Source organism: Nesoenas mayeri (assembly GCF_963082525.1).
Source record: "Nesoenas mayeri genome assembly, chromosome: 1".
Lineage (NCBI taxonomy): Eukaryota > Metazoa > Chordata > Aves > Columbiformes > Columbidae > Nesoenas > Nesoenas mayeri.
Genome location: NC_137541.1, coordinates 45554761 through 45578111, shown reverse-complemented (window position 1 = coordinate 45578111; position 23351 = coordinate 45554761). Strand labels below are relative to the sequence as shown.

Sequence of the window (23351 nt, the reverse complement as noted above, 5' to 3'; positions counted from 1 at the left end):
ATGCTCAAAAGGCTGATTTTTCACCCTCCTCAGCCTCCCCTCACTATAGCCCAGAGTTAAGGGTAATAAAAGACTCTGCACACCTTATGTTGGGAAAGAGGAGAGAAGCTTATTCTATGACAATGAAGACCCTGTTAATATTGTGCCGTCTCAAGGGATCTACTCAAATCAGAGTTTTTTGGGACAAGAGAAATCACCTCTCCTTCATTTCTTTCTATTAGAAGAAAGCAAAAGCCTCTAAACTTCCCCAAACCCCATCTAATATTTGCTGTATAGAGCTCAGGGATGGTGTGTGGAGAAGTGGAAGTCTTGCTGGACTGGAGAAGCTGTGTAATTTAACAAAAACACAACTCAGCTGTGCCTCTCCTTACCTGATTTACGAGTCCACCTGCTCCTGCTTTTGTTAGCAGAAAAGTAACTCCACTTCAAAGCACAGCAACAAGCTTGTGATGTGACCCTGTAGCAGCAGGTTACCAGTACAAAGCTGTCCCACTGACACAAAACGGCTAAATAGGAAGAAATCCCTGCTGACTAATGCCTGGCAGCTTTCTTTCCTGGATTATTTTCGCTCCCCTGCTCTTACCCACTGGCCCCTTACCCACAGATCCCCTTGTCTTTGGCTGGGGCAGCTGCTGCATCGCTGCACCTCACCCACTGCAACAACACACCCAAATATTTTGTGTATCCTCCAAGTTTTGCAGCACAAGTTTACATAGAGATTCCCTAATATTACACAGAGCGACTGGAAGGTAACAGAGCAGACGGGTCATCCATTGAGATATGGAAGAGGGAGACTCTCAAGGACAACAGAAATGCATGACAGATTGAATAGACTGAAAATATAACGGATCCAAAATAGCACTCCCCAGCCCTGGCATAATTAAATTCTTAGTGTGACCTCCTTTACTGCTCCCATAGAACACGAGAAAATTACTTTTCTAAATCAGCAGCCAGCATTGCAGTCCCATTCCTGTCAAAAGCATTTGCAGGTGTATTTAAAGCTGGGACACCCACAGCAACCCCCATCACCACAGAATAAGTTTTTTTTCAGATCTGAAACAGCCTGTCCCAGCCACAACAACAGTTAATGATCACAAGGAAAGCCCCTTCAATATTTGAGTTTTGTTTCAATGCTATTCACCCCTGACATCTCTCGCTGTCCTATGTATATTGACAATGGCATTTACTCTATCCTGATCCTCTGTTCGGCCTTTTTAATTAAAACCTTTGAACTTATCCAAAGCTCTGCTGATTTTGGAGTGTATATCACACCTACACCATGCCCTAAGTCAGTATTATTTTAAAATAAAGCAACTCCCCAATGACATTTTATGGTCTGATTTTATCAAGTGTCACTAAGGTTTTCCCCTACAAAGCAGTTCATTTAATGAGGTTTCACCTTTTTTTCAACACCTGTGACTTTAATGAGATGATTAAAATGAAAACAGTCAACATTAATAACTTGGTAACTGCTGCATAATACTTAAGGCTGTATCTCTCACAGCATCACTAGTCTAAGTACTTGCTGGGGAAATGCCAACAGGCTGCTACAGAGCCAAAAAAAAAAGGTCACAGAGCATTTTATTTTGCAGTTACTACATAAACAGAGGCTATTTTTAAATTGCTCATCAAGAAGCAATGGCTTTCAAAAACAATGCCTTAAGTATTTCCAAATCCTTACAGGAGCCATCCCTGCTTACAACAAACACATTTCAAAATGCTTCACAAAGGAAGCCTCTATCATTGCCCTCCTTTTACAGAAAAGCACTGCATCATGGAGATCTCTTGCTCGAGGTGCCCCAAACATGTCAATGCCAGAGCAGGGTATAGAGCCCAGATTTCCTAGTCCCAAGCCAGCATACAATGCCCCTGTAACACGGCTTACGCACTTAACTGGCAAACCTACACTAAAAACATGTGTTTTACCTTTAAAAGGGAATGGATTTTACAGACAAAACACCTGGGTGGGGGAGAAATGGAGAAGCTACTTGCAGAAGTTCACAGTTGCAAAGACATCTTTCACTTCCTTCTCCTAGCTCAAATTTTCCATACTACCTTTTCCCTTCATTAACAACAAACCAAACCCAAATGCAGCAACAAAAAAACCAACAATACCACCACTGCCACCAAAAGAAAAGCCCTCAAAAAATCAAAACCAAACCAAACCCCAAAGCACAACAGGCGCATTCCAACCCTCCAAGGAAATTACAGCCTTCTATTACCACAGGAACAAACAAAAGCCACCACAGGTGTCATGTTTTCCAAGTAAGTACTGCTGAATTGAAGATCAGAGAGCACACCACAGTATTGGGAATATTAGCACATCGCTTGTATATTTTATTGCAATCAATATTAACAAAGAAAGCCTCTAAACCCATGCCATGTCTTTAAAAAAGCTTCACATATCTGAAGTCAGATAAACATGCTATACAGATGGATACAAGCGCCTGAAAACAAGTTTCCTGGGATGTGTGAAGACTGGCTGCTTAAGCCCCCGCAAAAGAGCTTGGCTGTACCTGTCAACAGGAGCCTGTACTGGGGAATCCTCTGAACTGGCTTGAGCAGATAGTGCTTGAGGGCCAGACTGGCACAACGGGGGCTCATCTGAAAGAAACACCCAAAATAAGTAATGATTCTGTGGTAGTCAAGCGTTCCAGCAAAAGAAAATACATCTAAAACCAAACAACCAATTGCACTGGATAAGTGTTACCTTAAAAAGGTGTGACCATGACGGTTATTTAACACCACACTACAGAGGAAGCATTTCTGTGTGGAACACTGCATGCAAAATTTATGTGTTAAAAGACATCAGTAAGCACTCATACTCTGTGGATTCAAAATAGGTGCTTTTGCTTATGAGGAGGAGAGGTGAAGCTTCCCAGAAATGAAAGAAATACGGGTGGCAAGAGCAACATGCTGCTTTGTAATCATCATCAGCGTCCAATCAGGCAGAAATGCAGAGAAGACAGCAGTGCTCACTGCAGAGTTTTAATTAATCCACACCTCTAAAGACAACACAGAATTAAGAGATCCATGCTTCCAAATTTTAAATATCCTGAGTTTGCATTCAAAATAACGTGCATCTGAAACACTGAGTCCTTAAAAAGGCCTCTTGTCCTCTTCTTGGCTTTGCGGACTACCTCAAGCTCCTCCTTTGCCCACTCTAAGTAGCTTTTTGAGCAAGGATTACCCCAGGGGAAGCCCATATAATAGGAGGTAAACTGACAGTTTCCGTGGATGATGTGGTTAGGGAGCTTGCATCTCTTCTCTGATTTGTTTTAAGTGAGTTATGTAAAAAATCTGGCAATGCTCTTAGGGACATGAATCAGCTTTCATCCAATTGCTGCATGTGCTGGGTTTGAAACTTCTAGTAATACTCAGATGAGAAAATTCACTTTTTTATGTTTCCAACTGAAATGAAACACCACTCCCATGAGTAAGCTACTGCTCTATGATGTGGTAGAGAAATCAGCCTAGTTAAAATAGGACAGTTAATCCGAGCATAGTATCAGGAAACAAAATTTTAAAATTGCAACTAGATATTTTGTTAATGTGTCTTTGATATAATTTGTAGCAAGTGCTGCATTTTCTGAAAATCAACATCCTTTATCATATCTCACAGTAGCCAAAATCACTAGTTACTTCACAAAATCTGAATTCACTTCTTTCCACCTCCTACTAAGTCTCAAGCCAAAACTGCAGCAAAAACCCCAAAACAATCAAAAACCCCACAAACTGGAGGATAGTCTGCAAAGCCTTATGGAGGATCACAACTGCTAAAGAGACGCAAAACAGGATATATCTTACAAAAGGCTACAGTACCTCAAAGTCTTTCACTACTGAAGCAAAACCTGCATTCTTCTTACACTGTTCATCTAATAGTGCAACATTTTTATCAAATTCTTTGATGTAAGTTGAATACATCTTCAAGTAGGGACCCTTTTTAACAAATATATCAGCAATTCTTTGATGTTCAAGCCTAGAAACAAAAAACGGAGCAATTAGAAAGAGCTAAAAATAGTGTATATCTTAACCTCACAGCAAAACGTATTTTTCACAGTAAGATGTGCGAGTTTATGTTTTGAACAAAAACCTTACATTTCAGCAGATAGTCATCCATCTCAGTAACTACTCTGAAAAATCTTACCAGGCACACCTCCACACACTAGTTTGGTGTTAGATGACAACCACTTAATACACAATCTGTATTAAATGGTCTTGAACCATTCAAACACTTTAGTACAAGCTGGATTTCTGAGGAGACACATCTTCAGACTTCAAGATGCAGCCTCCACCCCTTAATAGCAAGCATGGGATTGCAGCCTTTACCCATTTCAGTGCCTTTGTACAGCTGATTTAGATCCACCCACCAGTGTAACTGAGAATGGACTTCAAGGGGATTGTGGCTATCAATCAGTGCAGTGTCTGGTTAGTAGATATCAACTACCTTTAAAATGCAAACAGGTCTTCAGGACAGCCTCCTTGTCCTCTAATTAAATCAGTCCACTCCTGCCCATGCAGGGACAAGAACTTTCAAATTTAAAATGAATTTTTAAATAAAAAAGTGTCATTGCTAAAAACATGTATTGATGTGCCTTCTGGACCTTTATGGATACATATAAATGGCAAAAAGTACATCTAAATGGAAAATTCTCTCCTGTACTTTCAAAGCCAATTCTGTCATTTAAGAAGGCACGTGAAACACAAGCAAGAGTCACATCGTGGTCACACAGAGTCACATAAGCCCCACAGATACATTTCAACAACATCAAAGCAGCGGTAGCCCTTTATTGATAATCACCAGTGAGATAATCGCTCTTCCAGTTCCCTCAGGAGGTCGCGATTGAGTTCGTACAGCTGAGGTAGGTAGTACAGGATCTGATTCAGGATTCTGTCCTCAATCACTGGCTTCCCAAGCTGCCTAGAGGCATGTGCCACAGCGTCCCGGAAATCCTGCCGGAGCACAAAGAGGACAGAAACCCCCCTTCCCATCAGCCAAAAGCCTTCAAAGCACCAAGACAGACAACAGCGTGTTCTCTGCAGACATTCCAGGCGCTGCTCCCTATTACCAAAGGCAAGGCGGGTACCATCTGGGTTATGTTTCTCTGCAGCTTCAATTTACTCCCCTGGGACTGCCTTAATCCCTTTGGTTTGACACTGGAGCTTTACTTTCTTGCTCCTGTATGCATAATATAGAAGTTGTTCATAATTTTTATGCCATGCCCTTCAGAAATCTGCTGGTACTACACATAAGGAAACTAAGTGGGGGGGGAAAACATCATTTATCTGCAAGATTGTTGGCAGCCTTGAGTATCTTCTTGCTAATACTTGGGTCAAAAAGCAACAATATTACATCAGTTAATACAATAACAATATCTTATTTAAAAATCATACTAGATTTCCTAAGTCATCTACAAATGCCCTTTTGGAAGATGTGCCTCTTGGACAAAATTGTAGGGTCACAAAAAATTACTGTATGTAGCAGCTCTTCTTTATACAGGAAAACAAACATCTAACAAAAATATATCGTAACAACACATGGGAACCATGAAATTTCAAATGTTAATGATGTTCAAAACCAACATTCAAAACATTTACAGGGAGGAGGAAAACCCCACTTACACTTTAAGGGTCTTCTTGCAGCATTTTAATGCTGTAATCAGCTCTCAGTAGGACAGAACTGAGGCTTATTGGTCCTCATTGAACTACTTAGAATTAAAATCTTGGCCCCACACAAGTCAGTAGGGCCAGGCTTGTATCCATATTGAAACTTAGTATCCTTTAAACAAGGTATTTTCCCTGATCACATGCAAACAATTCTTTTTAAAAAGGCTAGCAATTTAGCATTTTGCTTGAAAAATAAGTCTAAACTGACCAAAAAAAAAAAAAAAAATCCAAATTAGGTGGTGCATTGTGTCATGTCTCACTTGAATTTGGGCAACAGTGGAAAAAAGATAATCCATAATAACTCTTTTTGTATTTTGTGGTCTCTGAAACCTGATAATGTGTGCACGAGTATGGTGAAAAAGGTGACAAAAAGATGTTCCTAAGTACAAAGATGAGTAATATTTTAAATGTGGATAGGGTCCACACTTGTCCTTGAAAATCTGTGGGGCCCTCAGGTTGGGGAAAAAAGAGTAAGACACTTCTTTCCCCTCTTCCCAGGTCCACTACTACAGGACTTACCAGCTATGTCAGCAGTCCAGCATCTGGCACTATTTAGGGTCTCTCAAACTTAAGCCTCAACTTTCCTCTGCCCTTTCTCCTCATTACATCAGCTCTGGGCAGTGTGAGCTCCAGACACACTTTCTCGGTTTGTGACCCTCTGGGTCATCAAGGCTGTGACTGGGCAGAGTTACGACAAGAAACAAAAAGGAGATACAGGGCGATGGTTGTGATGGGGGAAGGCTGAGAATTAAATGCAAGGGAGTTAAAAAACAGATGGTACTATTCATATGGAAATGTTTCATTTTACATCCTCTGTGCAGTCTAGTGACACATAGGTTAACTACCAGCTGCATCTTATGGGTTTTCCTGACCCTAGGGCATTGCTTAACACTGAAATTATACATGGAATTACAATGGCAGCAGCTCAAATGAGGCATTCTGGAGAGCTTCATGCAAAATGCATCATCATATTATGATAATATTCTCCCCACCCCAATCACATGCACACACAAAACACCGTATATACTTTGCCATGGGATGGATCAAGAATTTTGTCCGAATGCTATAAGGCTACTTGCACGATGAAAAGAAAAAACACTTTGTCTGTAGCATAATAAACAACCCAGGCTTTTCCCTGTCCAAACAATAAAAGGGGAGCGGGGAGCCAGGTTTAAGTACCAGTAGATAAGACAGGAATGTCATTCGTAGTTAAGAGCATTTATTTAACTTCTAGATACAGCATTCAAAGAGTCTGCAGGATGTTTTCCAAATACAGATTTGGTTTTTCAATTCGCTTGATCCAAAGTCCACCAGCTTCACCAGGCTTTGGACCATGCCACGAAAGACTCTATCATTAAAACAGCCAACCAAAACTTTGTTTCATCACCCCCTCCACAACTAAGTAAATGGAGGAAGCCCTGCAGAGAGGAAACGCAGGGAAGAAAGATAAGGTAAAGCTTTCAAATGATGCAAACCAGCCTGCTAAACAACAAAAGAGCCAAACTTCAACGCTGTTTTTTCATTTTCTTTTTTTTTTCCTAATTATCAAGTCTTCAGTACAATGCATTTTTCACTGTAATCATGTTAAGATTTATTTTTAACCTGGCAGTGGGTGTGAAGTAACTGTCACGCCAAGTTCATCTTGAGATAAACTGAAGAGCTGAAGGCAGAGAGCACATGCCTGAGGAGTGGAGGTAGGAAAAGTCAAACAAAGGTAACTCTGGAGTTAACAGTGTTTACACTTGAAGGTACTGGCCTTCTGAGAAAGTAATTTCTTCCTTACCCAAAAGGACAAAAGACAGAAGAGGTCTGTTTTAATTACCAGATGTAAAATATGTTTTACCTTCCTTTTTACAAGGAGTCACCTGGAAAAGATGAGGAGCAATGGGTACAAGTTACTCCTGGGGAGATTACGACTGGACACAAGAGGGAAACTTTTCACGACAAGAACAATCATCCACTGGAAGAATCTCCCCCGAGATGTGGTGGATTCCTCAACACTGGACACTTTCAAGATTCAGCTGGACAGGGTGCTGAGCTGTCTTGTCGAGACTGTGCTTTTGCCAAGAAAGGCTGGACCAGATGATCCTTGTGGTCCCTTCCAAAGTGGTATTCTATGTTAACTTAAAAAGTAAACACTGAATTTTCACTCCAAAGGGTGCAGGGTATTCAGATAAGGACAACTTTTTATAAAAGTGACTTAGAAATTGCAGTAATAGCCATTTAATGCAGCAGAACCTAACTCCTAAAACTAAATCCATTCACTGCTAAATAAAAAAAATGTTCTAATATCTATATATATCTGCAAGAAATTATTCATATCACAAACATATTTAGCATATAGTACTATATAACGCTGCTGAAGAGCACTGCTTTCATCAGCCTCTTCAAAGACAGTCACCTGAGACGTCCTAGAAATTATTCTGTTTGAAGCAATGCAGCAATCCATTACAGTGAATTTTAAACACAGATATTTTCTAATTTAAAATGAGCCTTTCAAATACTACATTCTTATTAAAAAAAACACTTGCCATGCTTGGAAATTAATGTGTTTATTTTACGGAAAAATAACATTTGCAACTCTAGGCAAATGTTTCATATGCTGCATGACAGAAAACAAAAGATTATGCTAGTTATACTGAATCATCTCAGCTTCTTACCAACCTAATTTTTCCTTTCCGAAGGGATGAGGCTATTGTACACTTTCTGAAATGCTGGTTTACATTTTCTTGCTTTACCAATAATAATCTTTTGATACCACTTTTTACCGCTTAAGCAAAGCCAACTGTCTTCACACAGCTACTTTAAGAGGACGGCACTCATCACCATCTCTGGAAAGCACATTCTTTCCAAATCAGAAACTGTCTTAGTTCGTTCTCAACTAAGACAGCATCCCACTGGGTACTTGTGCATAAGAAAATCTAGTTTAGGTAGTTTTAAAGGCTTCTGAGTACATATTATTGCTGAATTAGTGCCTGATAAAACATTCCTGACTTGAAAATGTTTAGGGAATTTTATTTATCCTATACACTCCACCTAGAGCTGTGCGTTTTTTAAACAATATCTGAGGATACCACCATCACTGCTTTTGTTTCCTCCCACCCCTCCTTCAATGCAGCTTCCTTTAAATAAGCAAAGGGCTGTGATATCTGAAATAATTCTGCCCCTGTTGTGAATCATCTGAGACCAGCCCACGCACTTCCCCTCTGCAAACGCCCTGACTCACAATCCCTCTCGGTTCTTTCCACCGGAGGATTCCCAGCAAGGCGACCTGCCCGCCTCAGTTTCGGGAGCAAAGGAACAAGTTTAGTTGTAAACCGAAATAGGTGCTCACCAGACTAAACCCTCGCTCAGCTGCTGACCTGGTTCAGTGTACCTTCAGGTATCTAATAGCTTGAATAACGATAATTTCAAACGGGTGAAATTAAAACTTCTTGTAAATTTAACCGGAAGAGAAAGAACTACGTGATCTACACATGGTCACGTATTTTACTCCTAAGGCTTCAACCAATATTCATCTTGGATCTGTTCTCCTAGAACATACCATCAGGAAAGCAAAAATAAGCCATAATCCCTTCCACTGAGGTACAAGTCCCAGCTAAATACACCTGCAGATAGCTCAAATATCAGTTTAATTTGAGAAAAAAAAAAAATGTATTTGCAGTTGGATGCTTTTCAAGGAACACACACCCCTCCATCCTACAGGAGGGAGGAGGGAAGGGGAGGAAGTTCCACGCTCTGGGGAAGAGCCTGGCTGCCGTATGTGACAAACTGTAAACACGCCTGCTAGGAATACAGCTACAGGAGATTCCACACATACATTATTTAAAATATAAATAGGCAGTCTTAACTACAGTTAGGCTATTAGCCATAAACTCTTAAGTTAAACTGTAGCAACGATAGATAATGAAGACTATGTGTAAGTGTGGATCGTGACATTTTTCAAACACATGAGATTGCTTCTGGAAAGCTGCCAAGTAGTTCCACACCTTAATTTCTAAGTCTTTAATGATATAAGATAGTTAATTTTTTACAATAATCAATTATTTGACTTTGACATATTCCCAGAATGTTATTTCAAGGGATAGGCTGGGTAGTAAAACAGTATTTCCTTCCAAACCAAAACTATTTTGTTAGCCTTCTTAATAAGGTGACTACAGCTGCAATTCATTGTCAAATGCTTCAATCAGCAATTCTAAAGCACTTCATAGACTAAAAAGTTATCAACATATTCACCTCAGACTGGTCAAATATTGAATTTTCACAGTTGGAGAAAAAGGAGTTTGAGAGAATTTTTCACAGACAAACAGTAGGTCAGTTGTAAGCCAAGACCACAGGTCAGGACTTCCCTTGCTCCAAAACACACAGCTATTTTATTTCTCAACGTGCACATTACATTCTTTTTCAAAATCTACCAATAATTATTTTTCATAATATTTAGCTTCAATATTCAAAGAGTCTATGTTTTCATGGATATATAAAACTATATATGTAGTGATTTTATATATGTATATATAATTTTGCAATTGTCTTCTGAAAAATGGAAACATTAAACCAGAATTTCTTCTAAGTGTCTCTGGAAGGATACAGGATATTAAAAAAAAAGAAAAATGTTCGACCTATTATCTGCCTTCTCCAATAAGAACCTGATCTTGTGGTTGAAGAAAAATTAGAGGTACCTCCTCACAACCTCCTACTTGCTCTCAAGAATCTTAAAAAGGACAGAACTGGCTCAGGAAAAAACCCACAGGCCTAAGCTTCTCTTTGCTCACACAGCACAGTCACACACTAAACCTTGCAGTGGAAGGAGCCATCCCAAAAAGCACGTTCCTCTGCTGGACCAGAAGCCTCACTGCCCATACCATAGCAGCAGGGGAAAAATGAAATCGAAAAGGATGGGAGAACAAAGAGAGTGGTGGGTTTTGGCAAAAGAACGAAATTCAGAACAAAAAATGGACCAAAGCAATGACAGCAAGTAGGCCAGGCAGCTCATCCTTACAGCACCAGGGTGCTGCTGAGGAGGTCCCTCTCAGTTGTGCAAAGCAAACCATTTCCAAAGCATCCCACAACAAAGATGCACAGATGGCACCAATCCCACCTTACTCCTTTTGCAGGAACACCAGGTGTTCTTCTGGCACAGAGCATCTCAGACAGCAGTGACAAGCTTGTTTCTCTTACGTCATTTATGTTTTACATTCAGTTCATGGTTCTTTTTTTTTCCTGAAAGTTCCTTTTTTGTTTTGTTGGGTGGGTTTTTTTTGTTTTTTTTTTGTTTTTTTTTCTTTTCTGCAAGTTCCCTTAGGGAAGAAATAGCATTTATTGCATCTTCTCAACCCTTGTTTACCCTCCAGAGGCTGTGCGTGAACCACCTCACTCTGGTATCTTGGAAGAGTTGCAACACCTAACTGGACTTTGTCAATATAAAAAGATAAAAATTCTAAAAAAACCCTCAACCAACCAAAAAAGAACAACACAACAACAAAAAATAATAATACTCCAAACAAACAAACAACAACAACAACCACCAACCCCAACAACAACCAACCAACCAACAAAACCCCAAACATCAATTGTAACCAGTTTGCAGCCATTTTCCCACCTTCTCAACTGCTTTAGACTCCACTTCAAATGCTCTAAGCAGGAGCAATTTTAAAACCTTTTTCTTACATCAAAAGTCCTGTTCTCTGGCTGTAATAAGAGCAATGAGCTGCATTAACTGGCATTGGCAAGACAGGCTGAGGAAAATACTATTAATTTCAGATCATCGCTAATGGAATTAGTCACTAAATTTCAAGTATTTAATCTTTGGAAAACCACCAACAGATGGTTCAGAAGGTGTAACGGAGCCTCATCTGACTAGCCAAATCTTTACTACGGGTAAAACAAGCCCAGCCCGGGAGAATCTAAGTTTTCATTCCAGGAATCTGACAGAGTTTGCTTGCCTGAAGTTAGTAATCCTGACCCTGAAGACCAAGTGGTTCAGTACAGGTAAAATCACAAGGGTAGTTTTATCAATGTTTAAATATTATGCATAAGTAGTACATGACTAAATAAACAGATTTAAGAATGTCCCTGACAAACATACGCAAATCCTCAGGCATACCACTTTGTGTAAACAAAACAACGTGTTTCTGCAACATTTCTCAGATATGGCAATTTTTTTTAATGAAAAATACATGCACACAGAGCCTGAAAACTGGTGCCTGCTCTGACAAGGACACTCAGCGAGGTTCATGCTGCAGGCCACCCGACAAACTGAGGGCAAATTATTTCCACCAAAAACATTTCCAATGGGTTTTTATTTGGCAGCTAGAAACTAGCATACTGTCATTAATAGAGTTGTAAGTCATCCATTAAAACAAAGTAAAACCCATCCTCCAGCACTACACATTTACAATGTGCAGACAACCTGAAGTTTAGTCCAGAAACTTCCTAAACTCCCTGACTACTCCCCCTCTCCCACGTTCTTCCTCTGCACTAACAGCCTTTGCTTCCAGTACTGCGCATGTTACCTGAAGAAACAGCACACTGAGAAATGAAGACACCTTTAAGATATGTTATATGCCTGAAAAATATGATAATTAAAAACCATACAGCTTAAAACTTGCCCATACTCATTACAACAATTATCTTCCTTTAACCAGTATTTAGGCTTGAGTACTGCACTAGAAAACATGTTGAATATAAATTTATATATTGGCCGCAACTGCGTGCTGTAGCTGTTAAAGAACAAGCCTCAACACAATAAAAAAATCAATTACTAAAACGGAAGGCAAGAGGAATCAGCAAGTGGTGTGGTAAGTTCTTTGTTTCCTGAAAGATCTCCATATTACAGGAATATATACATCCATCTATGAGAGCCTTTGTTCCCAGTTTCACAGAACATGCTTCTCAAGAGACTAAGACAGGCTAATGCATCTGTTTGCAATATTAACACTACTGTTGCCCAAGGAAAAAAAATCACTATGCTTGCACATACTAGAGTGACAAAATGGTACAAACACATATCACTTAGAAGCTGACAGAAAACACATAAAATGGATCTAAAGAAAGCTAAATTCTTTATTAATTTTCTGTTATCACTTTCTACACAGTCTGTTTAACAGATGACTGGTCTGCCTAAGCATGGATTAAATATTTAACCCTTGCTGTGCACAACACATTGCATATACCACAATCACAGCTGCTATCAGAAAAGCAAGCATCTGTCAAAGAATTGCTGCCCAAAAATATGCAGCCTTGGTGATGGATGCAACATTAGAGCTAATTAATTAGACTACCTAAAGAATGTGTATGTTTTTTTGCCATTTCTGAAGTAAACTGTTCCCACCTTCGCTCTATTTACTTTAAAAGTTACTCTAACCAAATATTTTATTTTGGTTGCTATGGTACAAGCTGGATTATAAATATGATGCTGATTAACATAAATGGATATATATTCAATTTTCATTATTAAAGCAATACCCCCACTCAGCTGGAAGACTGTATACATTAATTAAGCAGATGCAGAAGGAGCCACAAAATATTCATCCATTATATAAAATCTGAAACCTTAAACTTCTGCTTAATTAGATTAATTTTTATAATTAGAATATGTAGATACAGCAGAAAAAGGCCACATTCACTACAATAAAGCCTAAACATAGAACTTCAACAGATTAAACAAACAGAAGAGAAAGCTGCCTTTTTTTTTTATATACTTACAATGTGTAAGAGCTTTAGCACATCCACAAACCTATCAGAAAAGCAAGAAAAATAAAATAGTTACATTTTAATTGCCCGATTAAAATCAACTGAGTAGGTGTAAAGTTTAGCATTGACACTTACACTTTCTCTGAGCTCATGATCTCCTTGGCAATATGGTAAACCTTTGTTTTCTTTCCAGCTGCCTTGCTCTGCAAATAAAATTATATGTTATACTATGCACCTACTAAAACTGTTGTAATGATCATTTCAAGCTAGCAGTTCCTCAAATCCAATGTAATTACTCTATCGTTATTTCTAATAAAAATGTTTTATACTCCTTTGTAGTCTCCTGGCTTTGGAATCATTTGGCTTTTCAGATCTGTGACAAAACCAATTTAGCTTGTAGCTGCAAACAATGTTAGCCAAGAGTAGTTTTTGTAACACTATTGGCCTTTTTATTTATTACAGGAAGCAATGAAGCCCATAACAAATGAAGTCCTACCAAGTGACACTTATTAGTTAGTGAAAGCAGTACAGATAATATTTGTATATTATTCTATTTTTTTCTGATTAATACAGGCAACAGTAATATTTGTAATAAATTCAAATGGGTTTCAGGGACATCTTAAAAGAAATATACATTTTCTTTACTGAAAAATAATTAAGGAGAAAAATATCACACTGAAGAGAACAGTCAGCTTCTGACCACCTACTAAAGAAAATGCAGCAACCATAGTGCAAAGCTGTAGAAGTGTGAGCCTTGTCATGTATCTGAAACACTGTGGAGATGATGATGTTTTTTATCTTCACACGTTTGGCTTAAAATAAAAAAAATCAATGCTACTGCTCAACATCAGATATAAGGAACAGGTACAGCAAAGCAAAAGGGGGCAGATGCCACAATACATTTTCTACACAGTGTAACTCCCGTTTACAATTTCCCTCAGATAAAACACCTTTCTCCGTAACAGCTCTCATGGTTTGCCATATGCTTCTCTGCTGCCAGCTGCCACCACATCTATTAGATATTCAGGCTTTCATTTCAATGGGCTGCAAAGAAAGAGCGCGGATGAGGAGCACCGAGACATCACAGGATATACAACACATGGGACTCCTGGGGAGGCTGTATGGAGTATGGCAGCATAATATAGGCTTTGAACAGTTTATCTAGAAAAGCAGCTATCTCTGGCATTGCATATGTGAACCTTTGGTTCAGAAGCACTAATGCTGCAAGATTTATCTGGAATTTTAGGTCTTTTCTGAACCTAGAAACAAGTCTCAAGTGCTAGAAATCAAACCAGGGAACCAATGATATCCATAGGTTGGGTTTAATGATGTTGCTATAGTCCAAATAAAAAATAAAACTTACATAATTTTAATTTGAAATTAACTGACACATTGCCAAATTAATAAAATTATTTTCTAAATTTAATAATGTGGTGTTGCATCATATATATGTAAAGTACATTATTTATTTGATATGCTACAGAGACACCTTCACACAGAGCTGGGATTTTACTTGTAAAATGAAACTTATTTCCAAAAACCACTTCGATCTTATCTTGTGAGAGTCAATCAGATTCAGGAGAGATTATAACACTCATCCTCAGGCCTCAATGCCTTTTTAGAAAGCACAGCTGACATACTCCCTACAAGACTGAATTCACAAGTAACTCAATTATGCAGAACAAGGTATCTGCCATTGGGGTAGATGTGACAGTTGCAAATGAGAAGGAAATTAGTATTTTGAGAACAGGATGCTAACAGCAAACAATTACAAAACAAAACATCGCAGTCTGTTTTCCAGTCCATTTGAAAGACTTTTCACACACCAGCTGGCACTGAAAAGGCCACTTTGCATTTGTTCAGCCAAGACAGACTGGGCTTAAGAGAGTCTCTAATGGGAGAACCCAAGCGACACAAATTGGGCTCTCAGGTGTGGCATTGCGAAGGAACTTGGTACCTGCTCTAATAGACTAAAAGCATCAAAACAGACAGATGCTTGTGGTAAGCAAAAATAAAAACAAGCAGAGCTGATGAGCAATGCAGAGGCCAATTCATTCTCTTCTGCAGGTGCTCTCCCTGTTGGGAAGTTGGTTGTTGAACCCCAGCTGCCAGCCATGTGTGCCACCGGCAGCTGAACTGAGCTGGTAGCACATGTTGCACAGCAAGCGCTGAATTAGGTTGTGAAACCTGCCCAATAAGCCTCCTAACTGGGGACGCTTTCCTGTAAAACTCTGTCATGAAAGGTTGAAGGCAATTCTAGAGGTTCGCAAGATTAAGCTACTTTCTGTACAGGTACAGTCCTGCTTAGTTTCACAGGAACTCACTTCTCCCTCAACTCCCTTTCTCTCCCCCAATTTATTCCTCTGAGCATTTGGTTAAATGACATTCGGGTCTGACACATCATCAAGTATTCTCTTCAAATACTAACAAGTCTCATTTTTGGTTGGTTGGTTGGTTTTTTGTTGGTGGTGGTGGTTTTGTTTGCTTGGGTTTTTTGATATTATTATTCATTTTTAAGGGAAGGATGCAACTAGCACTACTATCAAATGAAATAGAGCTACCAGACTGGTACTGAGGATAGGCACTGGTCTATGGGCAGTCTGGTGTCAAGACATCTAGTACTAAGAAGTAAGAAAGGAGAAGGACAGGACCCCTAGAATCATAGAATGGTTTGGGTTGGAAGGGCCCTCCAAAGGTCATCTAGTTCAACCCTGCTGCAATGAGCAGGGACATCTTCAGCTAGATCAGGTTGCTCAGAGCCCCATCCAGCCAGGCCTGGGATGTCTCCAGGGATGGGGCATCGACCACCTCTCTGGGCAACCTGTGCCAGTGTTTTCACCACCCTCAGTGTAAAAAATTTCTTCCTCAGGTCTGGCCTGAATCTCCCCCTCCTTTAGTTTAAAACCGTTACCCCTTGTCCTGTCATAACAGGCCCTGCTAGAAAGTCTGTCACCACCTTTCTTACAGGCTCCCTTTAAGAACTGAAAGGCTGCAAAAAGGTCTCCCTGGAGCTCTCTCTTCTCCAGGCTGAACAACCACAACTCTCTCAGCCTGTCCTCATAGGAGAGGTGTTCCATCCCTCTGATCATCTTGGTGGCCTGCCTTCATTCTAAATAGTTAGTGCTGTCTTCCTGCTCCTCATTTGAAGAAGAAATAAGGCTAAAATAGTGGAAATCATGCCAAGCTGGCACTTGCAGAAGCTACCAGAAGGTCAGACCTCAACCACAACAGTCAAGTGTGGCTTACGCTCCTCCAAGGGCCACAGAGGTGGCTCTGCAACCCTATAATGACAGATCTCACACACACACAGAAAGTCTCTGCTCGGTACCAAAGAAGTGAATTAAGGAACATAAATGCTGAAAGGCATTTAAGGTGTTTCAGGTCATTGAAAAGGAAATATTAAAAATGGTTTCAGCCATCTGTCCCCCTGTGCAATAAGCGGTGATTGGCAGGTTAGCAAGCAAAACCTGCAAATGCAAGAAAACTGTCTGCACAGAGATGGTGACTGAGATACAGCCTCTGCTTCATGGTCAAGACCCTCAAAATAAGACCATCTGGGCAAAACTACAGCTTCCAAGAGATTTTTCAGAAGGACCTTCTCAGATCTTGCAACCTTCACCTGGCCCCTTTCCTTGAGCTTCACCCAGGCTCAGAAATCAAAGGTTAATTTTAAATGTTTGGTGCACAAGAGACATTGCGCACTCCAGGATCTGTGAGGCGTAGACAGCCTCATTAAAAGGTATTTATAGGTCTCAAAACTGAAGCTCTCTAAACATATATCTGTGCGTTCAGCTCTGTTAGAGAGGCACGGTAAGCAGCTCTACAGCTCCATAAAAACAAATATGCCAGGCAACACACACTTTCCAGCGGAATATTTCTAAACTTGACCTCTTAATATCAGGATAACATACACATATTCAATTAAAATTTTAGGGAAAAAAAAACCACTAAACAATAAGAATGACAAAATTATAAAGTTACATGGACTCAATGCCTTTTGTTTGAAAACATCCCAACAGGTTACAAATTACAAAATAGTGCAAGAGTGAGGAATAGCTTCAGAAGATAAAGATTAAAAGATACCTGTTTATCTTCGTGAGGATCAGGCTCCCCTTTGCTGGAATCAGAATTTGTGTCATCATCTTCATCAGAACTGTTCATGATATCTTCTTCATCTGACTGAAGATCTCCCATTACCATGTTAGGATGATCATGGTGTTCTTCTACGGACCTAAAATTAAAATATGCGTAGTTAATAAATATACCATACTTTATTTATGTAAAGAGATTTCTGTTTTAGCCCACAATAAGTGGTCCACTTGGTACAAGAAACACTGAAAACAGTAGTGGGTAATTTGAAGATGGTGATGACAGTGGTAGGCTTTTCCACAGCAGAGTCATAACTGTGCAGTGTTTTATTTATGCTGGTATTGATACAATGCTAACTGACAGCAAGCAAAATCCACAGTATGTCTGGAATATTTCTCTTATTCTTGCCCATCAGAGTTTGCCTGACAGGAAAGTTTGATAAATCTATTCCCTTGTTGCTATGTGCATGTATAGTGCAACATTTGTACTGTGTGCCAGAAGGATAAAGAAAGATCATGGCTGCTTTGCTCTCATCTGCCTCATAGCTGCAGGACTCCTTCCAGATATGGTACTCAGACCGGAGCTTTCTGTCTGAAATTTTAGATGCATGTACATATATATGGCTGTTTCTCAATGTATACACTAAACAATGGTATCAGGTATGGCAACATTATAACCGTTCTGTCCAATAATTTTTCTCAAAAACAAGAAAACAGAAGCTTTGGGGATTGAAAACTCCTCTCCCCCAGAGATAGACACCTTCCAGGTAGCTGTCAAAGCTATAAAATATAACCTTGTTCTACTGCTGTACAATGATTATAGAGGTCTCTTTTCATTAGCTTCAGCCATATTTGCAGCACAGAAATTGCATGAGACATGCACACAACCTTCTTCCTCTAACTAGCCTTGACAACTTCAGTAGAGATTTAAAAAACACAATTCTAGAAGAAAATAAAAAAGGGAGTAGAAGAAAACAGAAGAAACAGAACCTGAAGTTTTGGTAAAGTTACCTAGAAATCCCTGGGCTCCTATTTTAATCCTTTAAAACATGTGATAATTGCCAGTTACACTAAAGCTGTGTCTAAATTCACATAATCTGCATTAAATGCCTGCAAAAAGATGCTGGGATGCCACAGGCTTATTGTGATATGAGCCAAAAGGATTAGCTACACTACAAAAAAAACCCAACAAATCCAGAAACTCTTGCCCTCAAGCTGTTGGAGCCAGCAGAGATCTCTCTGTGCTGATCGACACCTAATTTTGTGCAGCCAACATCTGCCAGGGCTACACACTCCTCTGTATAGCTACACTCTGCCTCCCTACGCAAGGGACGGTCATGACTTCTCCTCACTTTGAATCACAAGGGAGCAGGGATGGAGGGCAACTCTTCGGACTCAACACCTCCAACTGCCATAGTTACCAGAAAAAAAGAGAAAGGGGAAAAAAAAAAAAGAAAACAACATCAAAAACATGTCAGTGTGGATACTGTGAGAGGTGTCTGCCTGTAACATGAATAGCAGAAGTAAGGAATAGTAGCTGTGTGCGGCAGCCACAGCAAGGAGTTGATTATTCAATGCTCAAGGCACAGTTGAAAAAACGAAACAAAACAAAACCAACAAAACAGTGCACAAAGGCTCATCCCAAATAGAAATATATTTAGAGATGAAGACAAGATAAGCTGGCTTGTGGACAGACTTGGGTCAGCCACAAAGACGTAGAATAGATTAAAATAGCTTGATTCTATTAAGACAACACAGGAAGGACTCGGGAAACACCCAAGTAGTTACTGTCTCCCAGAACCAAATAGGGTGGGGGGAGGAAGGCAATTGCAAGCTCATCATCGAGTTCAAACGAGACCCTGAGCCCAGACTGCAGCACGCAGTGTGCAGAGAGACATCCATTTAATTCAGATTGGAAATTATCAATTTCATGTGGCCACCAGAGAGTGGCCAGCACAGAGCAGAGTGCTGCTGACAACAGGGTATGGAGTATACCAAGGACGATTCCCACGGAACTTCCATGTACTTTGGGAATGCAAAAATGCAGCTTTTCACTGGAGCTTCCCCTGGAACCACATGAGCCAAGATTTCTGCAGTAACTTGTTAACTTTAGCAATTCAGAAAACTCCTTGCCTAGTCTATCTAATTCACAGACAAATGACCTGCTGGCCTGAGAATGTTTATTTCAGCAGATACCATCTCCTATCCTTTTATTTTACAGATGACAAACATCTTTATTATACCTGTAGCATTATACAAGAGAAATATATACTCCTATTTTATCCAAAGCCTGCAACATAAATAACTACTGCTACTCCTTGCTTTACTATATTATTTACAGTTCTACTGTCCACATCTGTCACTGAATCTACATCTGATCTAGGATTATTTTTTTCCACTGAAAAACGTATTAAGTGCTTTAACCACACTAGAATTCAGTTTTTGGTCCCTTATGCATCAACATTTACTTTTTTAATGGATATTTTATTGCCTTTTTCCTTACCCTTAATACTTGTTTTAATTTCCTTTAAACTAGGATTCGTTCCCACACAGAAAACATTATTTTCACACTCATTCTTTTTCACACCATTCTTTTGCCCAAGCACATTCTACAGGATGCCCATTCCCAGATTTTGCTTAATTTTCCACCTAAACATTTCAGGGCAATTGTGCCAACACTTAAAGTTTTAGAAAACCTGCCCTTTTTGAAGTCAGAAACAAGCATATTTCTCAGTGAAACTGTATTCTACTTGCACAAACATAACCCCATCGCCACTGAAAGATGAAGATCAAACTAGTTGGCCTGCTGGCTGAAGAATTTTCTAAATGGAAGATTGACTTATTTAATAGAAAGTTTCAGTAAAAACTACTAAAGGTTTTTAATAATTAACTACTGATGACTTTAGGATGTTTAGTAAGTGTCCACACATAAGAGCCTCTCAGCATATACATTTTTTCCTTCCTGTGAACCACAATGTTTAAGCACTAAACTCCTCTTGCGTTTGGTGCACAAGCACCTACTATTCATGTAAAGGAAACTATGAAAGCCGAGAGCACCGCCTACCAAATCCTGTCTACAGTATCTGCCCCAAGAGCCAAAGCACCTCAAAGCAATCCCTATACATCTTTATCCTTATTTGCCCAGCTCATAGCCTAATGCAGATCTCAGGTTCTACCCAATACATTTTTGGGTGGGTTTGTTGATTGGTTGGTTTTGGTGTCCCCTCACCCCTTTTTTTTTAAAAAAAAAAAAAAAAAAAAACAACCAACAAACAACACAGTGGATGATTAGATGGTTAATGATCAGAAGTGAGTTCACACCCAGGCATTTTCCAGAATCAAACAAATCACGAGTTCAGGGACAGGTTGCAAAGCTGTAGCCATTGACGGATGCACCACAGGTGGTATCTGCAGTTTCATCCTGTTCTTCACAGGAGACTGACAGCTTCACTGTGTGTGTTGATCTGCCTTTAGCAGCCATATGCTGGAGAACATGTGGCTCCCCTTGTACCTTACACCTTAACCTTTCATCATAAATGTTACGGCTTTTCTGCCAAAACAGAAAGCAGTTTTGTATTTACTAACTACTCTTTCTGTACTTTTACCTTTGAACACATCTACACCATAAGTGTATAGATAGTTTCCCAAAATTATCTCTGGACAAAGTGAAATGCCTTGTAGCCTTTAAATGAATTTGAAAATAGCAGTAAATGTTTAAATAAACAGTGTCTTTTCTACCGTGTATCAATTCCTCTTTTCCAAAATACCACAGGCATGCAGTAGCAGCTATTTTTAAGCAGCTCTTCTGATAGGTATTCTGGGGATACTGTGAACTATCTCTATCTTGTTCTCTCTTCATCACGATTCTTTGTCCTACCCATAGCACTACGAAGAGAGACTTCTGCATTATCAGTCATGTGAAACACCATCACTGCCAACTCACTGAGCTGCCCACTGAGTAAGAATATCTTGCCATATCTCGTGAGCAAATTACCTAAATATAGATGTGGGGCTTTTTTATTTGACACATAAAATGAAGAGAGTGTTAGTTTGACTTGGAATGAGCAGTTTATGGGATGAAGCGTATACATTGTGCTGTATTTTCCTAATGTGATAGTAAAATATTAATGAAACAAAACATGCCGGTCCTAGTCAGGCATATAGCAAGATAAACTGTCAAAACTTAAAAATTGTCATCAAGCTATTACAGTCAGAAAAGTAAATCCTAACCAGCATAAAAACCTCTTATTGTCTTCAAAAGATGATCAAGACTAGTTTATTTGTATTATTATAGATGCCTCAAATACACCTGAGGCTCCACTTTGAGGCACTGTTAATTTAGACATTGCATAGGACACTATAGCCTGAAGTCACAATTAACATTCAGTCTCAGTTCCTAATCATTTAGAAGGCAGTTAGTATTTTAAGCTTGACTGAGATGATTCAGATAAGTTCTCTGCCATGGAAAACCCCAATATCAAGTATTGGTATTACTTCAAGTGTTAGCATCACCATAACTACTGAAAAGCAAGTTTCCACTGCTCCAAAGTATTTGTTAAAATAGATTGATCCATGCCGATCACATCCTTGTGAATTATTTTGAGATGTTTTTTCTACTTCTAGTATAGTAAATAATCAAAAATATGTAGGAATGCTGAATGAACAGAACCTTGTACACAACGCTGCTAAATTCTTCCTTTTTTATCCATCTGTTTTTTTAAAAGGAGTGTGCATCTACTCTGTTTCTTGTAGGAGCATCCCAGCATCTTTATCTGTCTTCTGTCTCTTCCTCCAGTATTTCATTGTGGTTTTTTGAGTTTTTTGTTTGTTTATTTTTTAAGAAAGCCTTCAAGATACAGGCAAAACTATACAAACTGAAGTTCCTACTCTACTGAAAAATACACACCAAAACATCGGAGCACCAATAAGCATACCCTACTGCAACATTAATATTTCGTGTCAAATCCTTTTTTTTTCCTGCTACAGAATTTCACAATCCTTTCACAGCTGCTTGCATCTCAGTTTCCTCCAGAGAGGCAACAATTGCTACTGCTGTTCATCCACTTTAAGTTTTCAATATCACCAGCAACCAATAATTAAGGTGTGTTCAGCTGCTTCTTTAAGACCTTAAAGCACACTGGCTCTCTGTGGAGGCAATAGCTGACAAGGCTGTTATATTTTTTCACAGAATCACAGAACATTAGGGATTGGAAGGGACCTCGAAAGATCATCTAGTCCAATCTCCCTGCTGGAGCAGGAACACCTAGATGAGGTTGCACAGGAAGGTGTCCAGGCGGGTTTTGAATGTCTCCAGAGTAGGAGACCCCACAACCTCCCTGGGCAGCCTGTTCCAGTGCTCTGGCACCCTCCCTGTGAAGAAGTTTCTTCTCAAATTTAAGTGGAACCTCTTGTGTTCCAGTTTGCACCCACTGCCCCTTGTCTTACCACTGGTTGTCACCAAGAGGAGCCTGGCTCCATCCTTGTGACACTCACCCTTTACATATCTGTAAACATTAATGAGGTCACCCCTCAGTCTCCTCTTCTCCAAGTTAAAGAGCCCCAGCTCCCTCAGCCTTTCCTCATAAGGGAGATGCTCCACTCCCTTAATCATCTTTGTTGCCCTTTCATAGCACTGCATACTTTAATAGCTGTAGGTAAGGCAGCGTTCCACACTGACAGATTCCATCAATGGATCCTAGGTGTATGCTGCTGGGAAACCTCAATGATAAGAGACTTAGAGAAAAAACCAAGTTCTATGGCATCTTTTCTGTCAGGTCCTATCTAAATTCTGAATCTCTCTTCCAAGGTAGAAAGAAAGGCTGTTAATATAGAAATCAGGTTAAGATCCCCAAACAATTCAGAAAGTAATTATCTGATTAGGGTGCTCAGGACAACAGAAGATGC

General features: G+C 39.6%; 1 protein-coding gene across 1 annotated transcript in view; it reads right to left on the bottom strand.

Annotated features, from left to right (window-relative positions):
• Nucleotides 1-23351, bottom strand: part of FGD6 (FYVE, RhoGEF and PH domain containing 6) — a gene marked incomplete at both ends in the record, with an annotated part of 69015 nt that overhangs the window by 25194 nt on the left and 20470 nt on the right. Inside the window, 6 exons of the mRNA XM_080363773.1 lie at nt 2517-2604; nt 3823-3979; nt 4802-4953; nt 13372-13402; nt 13495-13562; nt 17443-17590. Of these exons, the coding sequence (XP_080219899.1) occupies nt 2517-2604; nt 3823-3979; nt 4802-4953; nt 13372-13402; nt 13495-13562; nt 17443-17590 (644 nt within the window). The remainder of the gene's footprint in view (nt 1-2516; nt 2605-3822; nt 3980-4801; nt 4954-13371; nt 13403-13494; nt 13563-17442; nt 17591-23351) is intronic.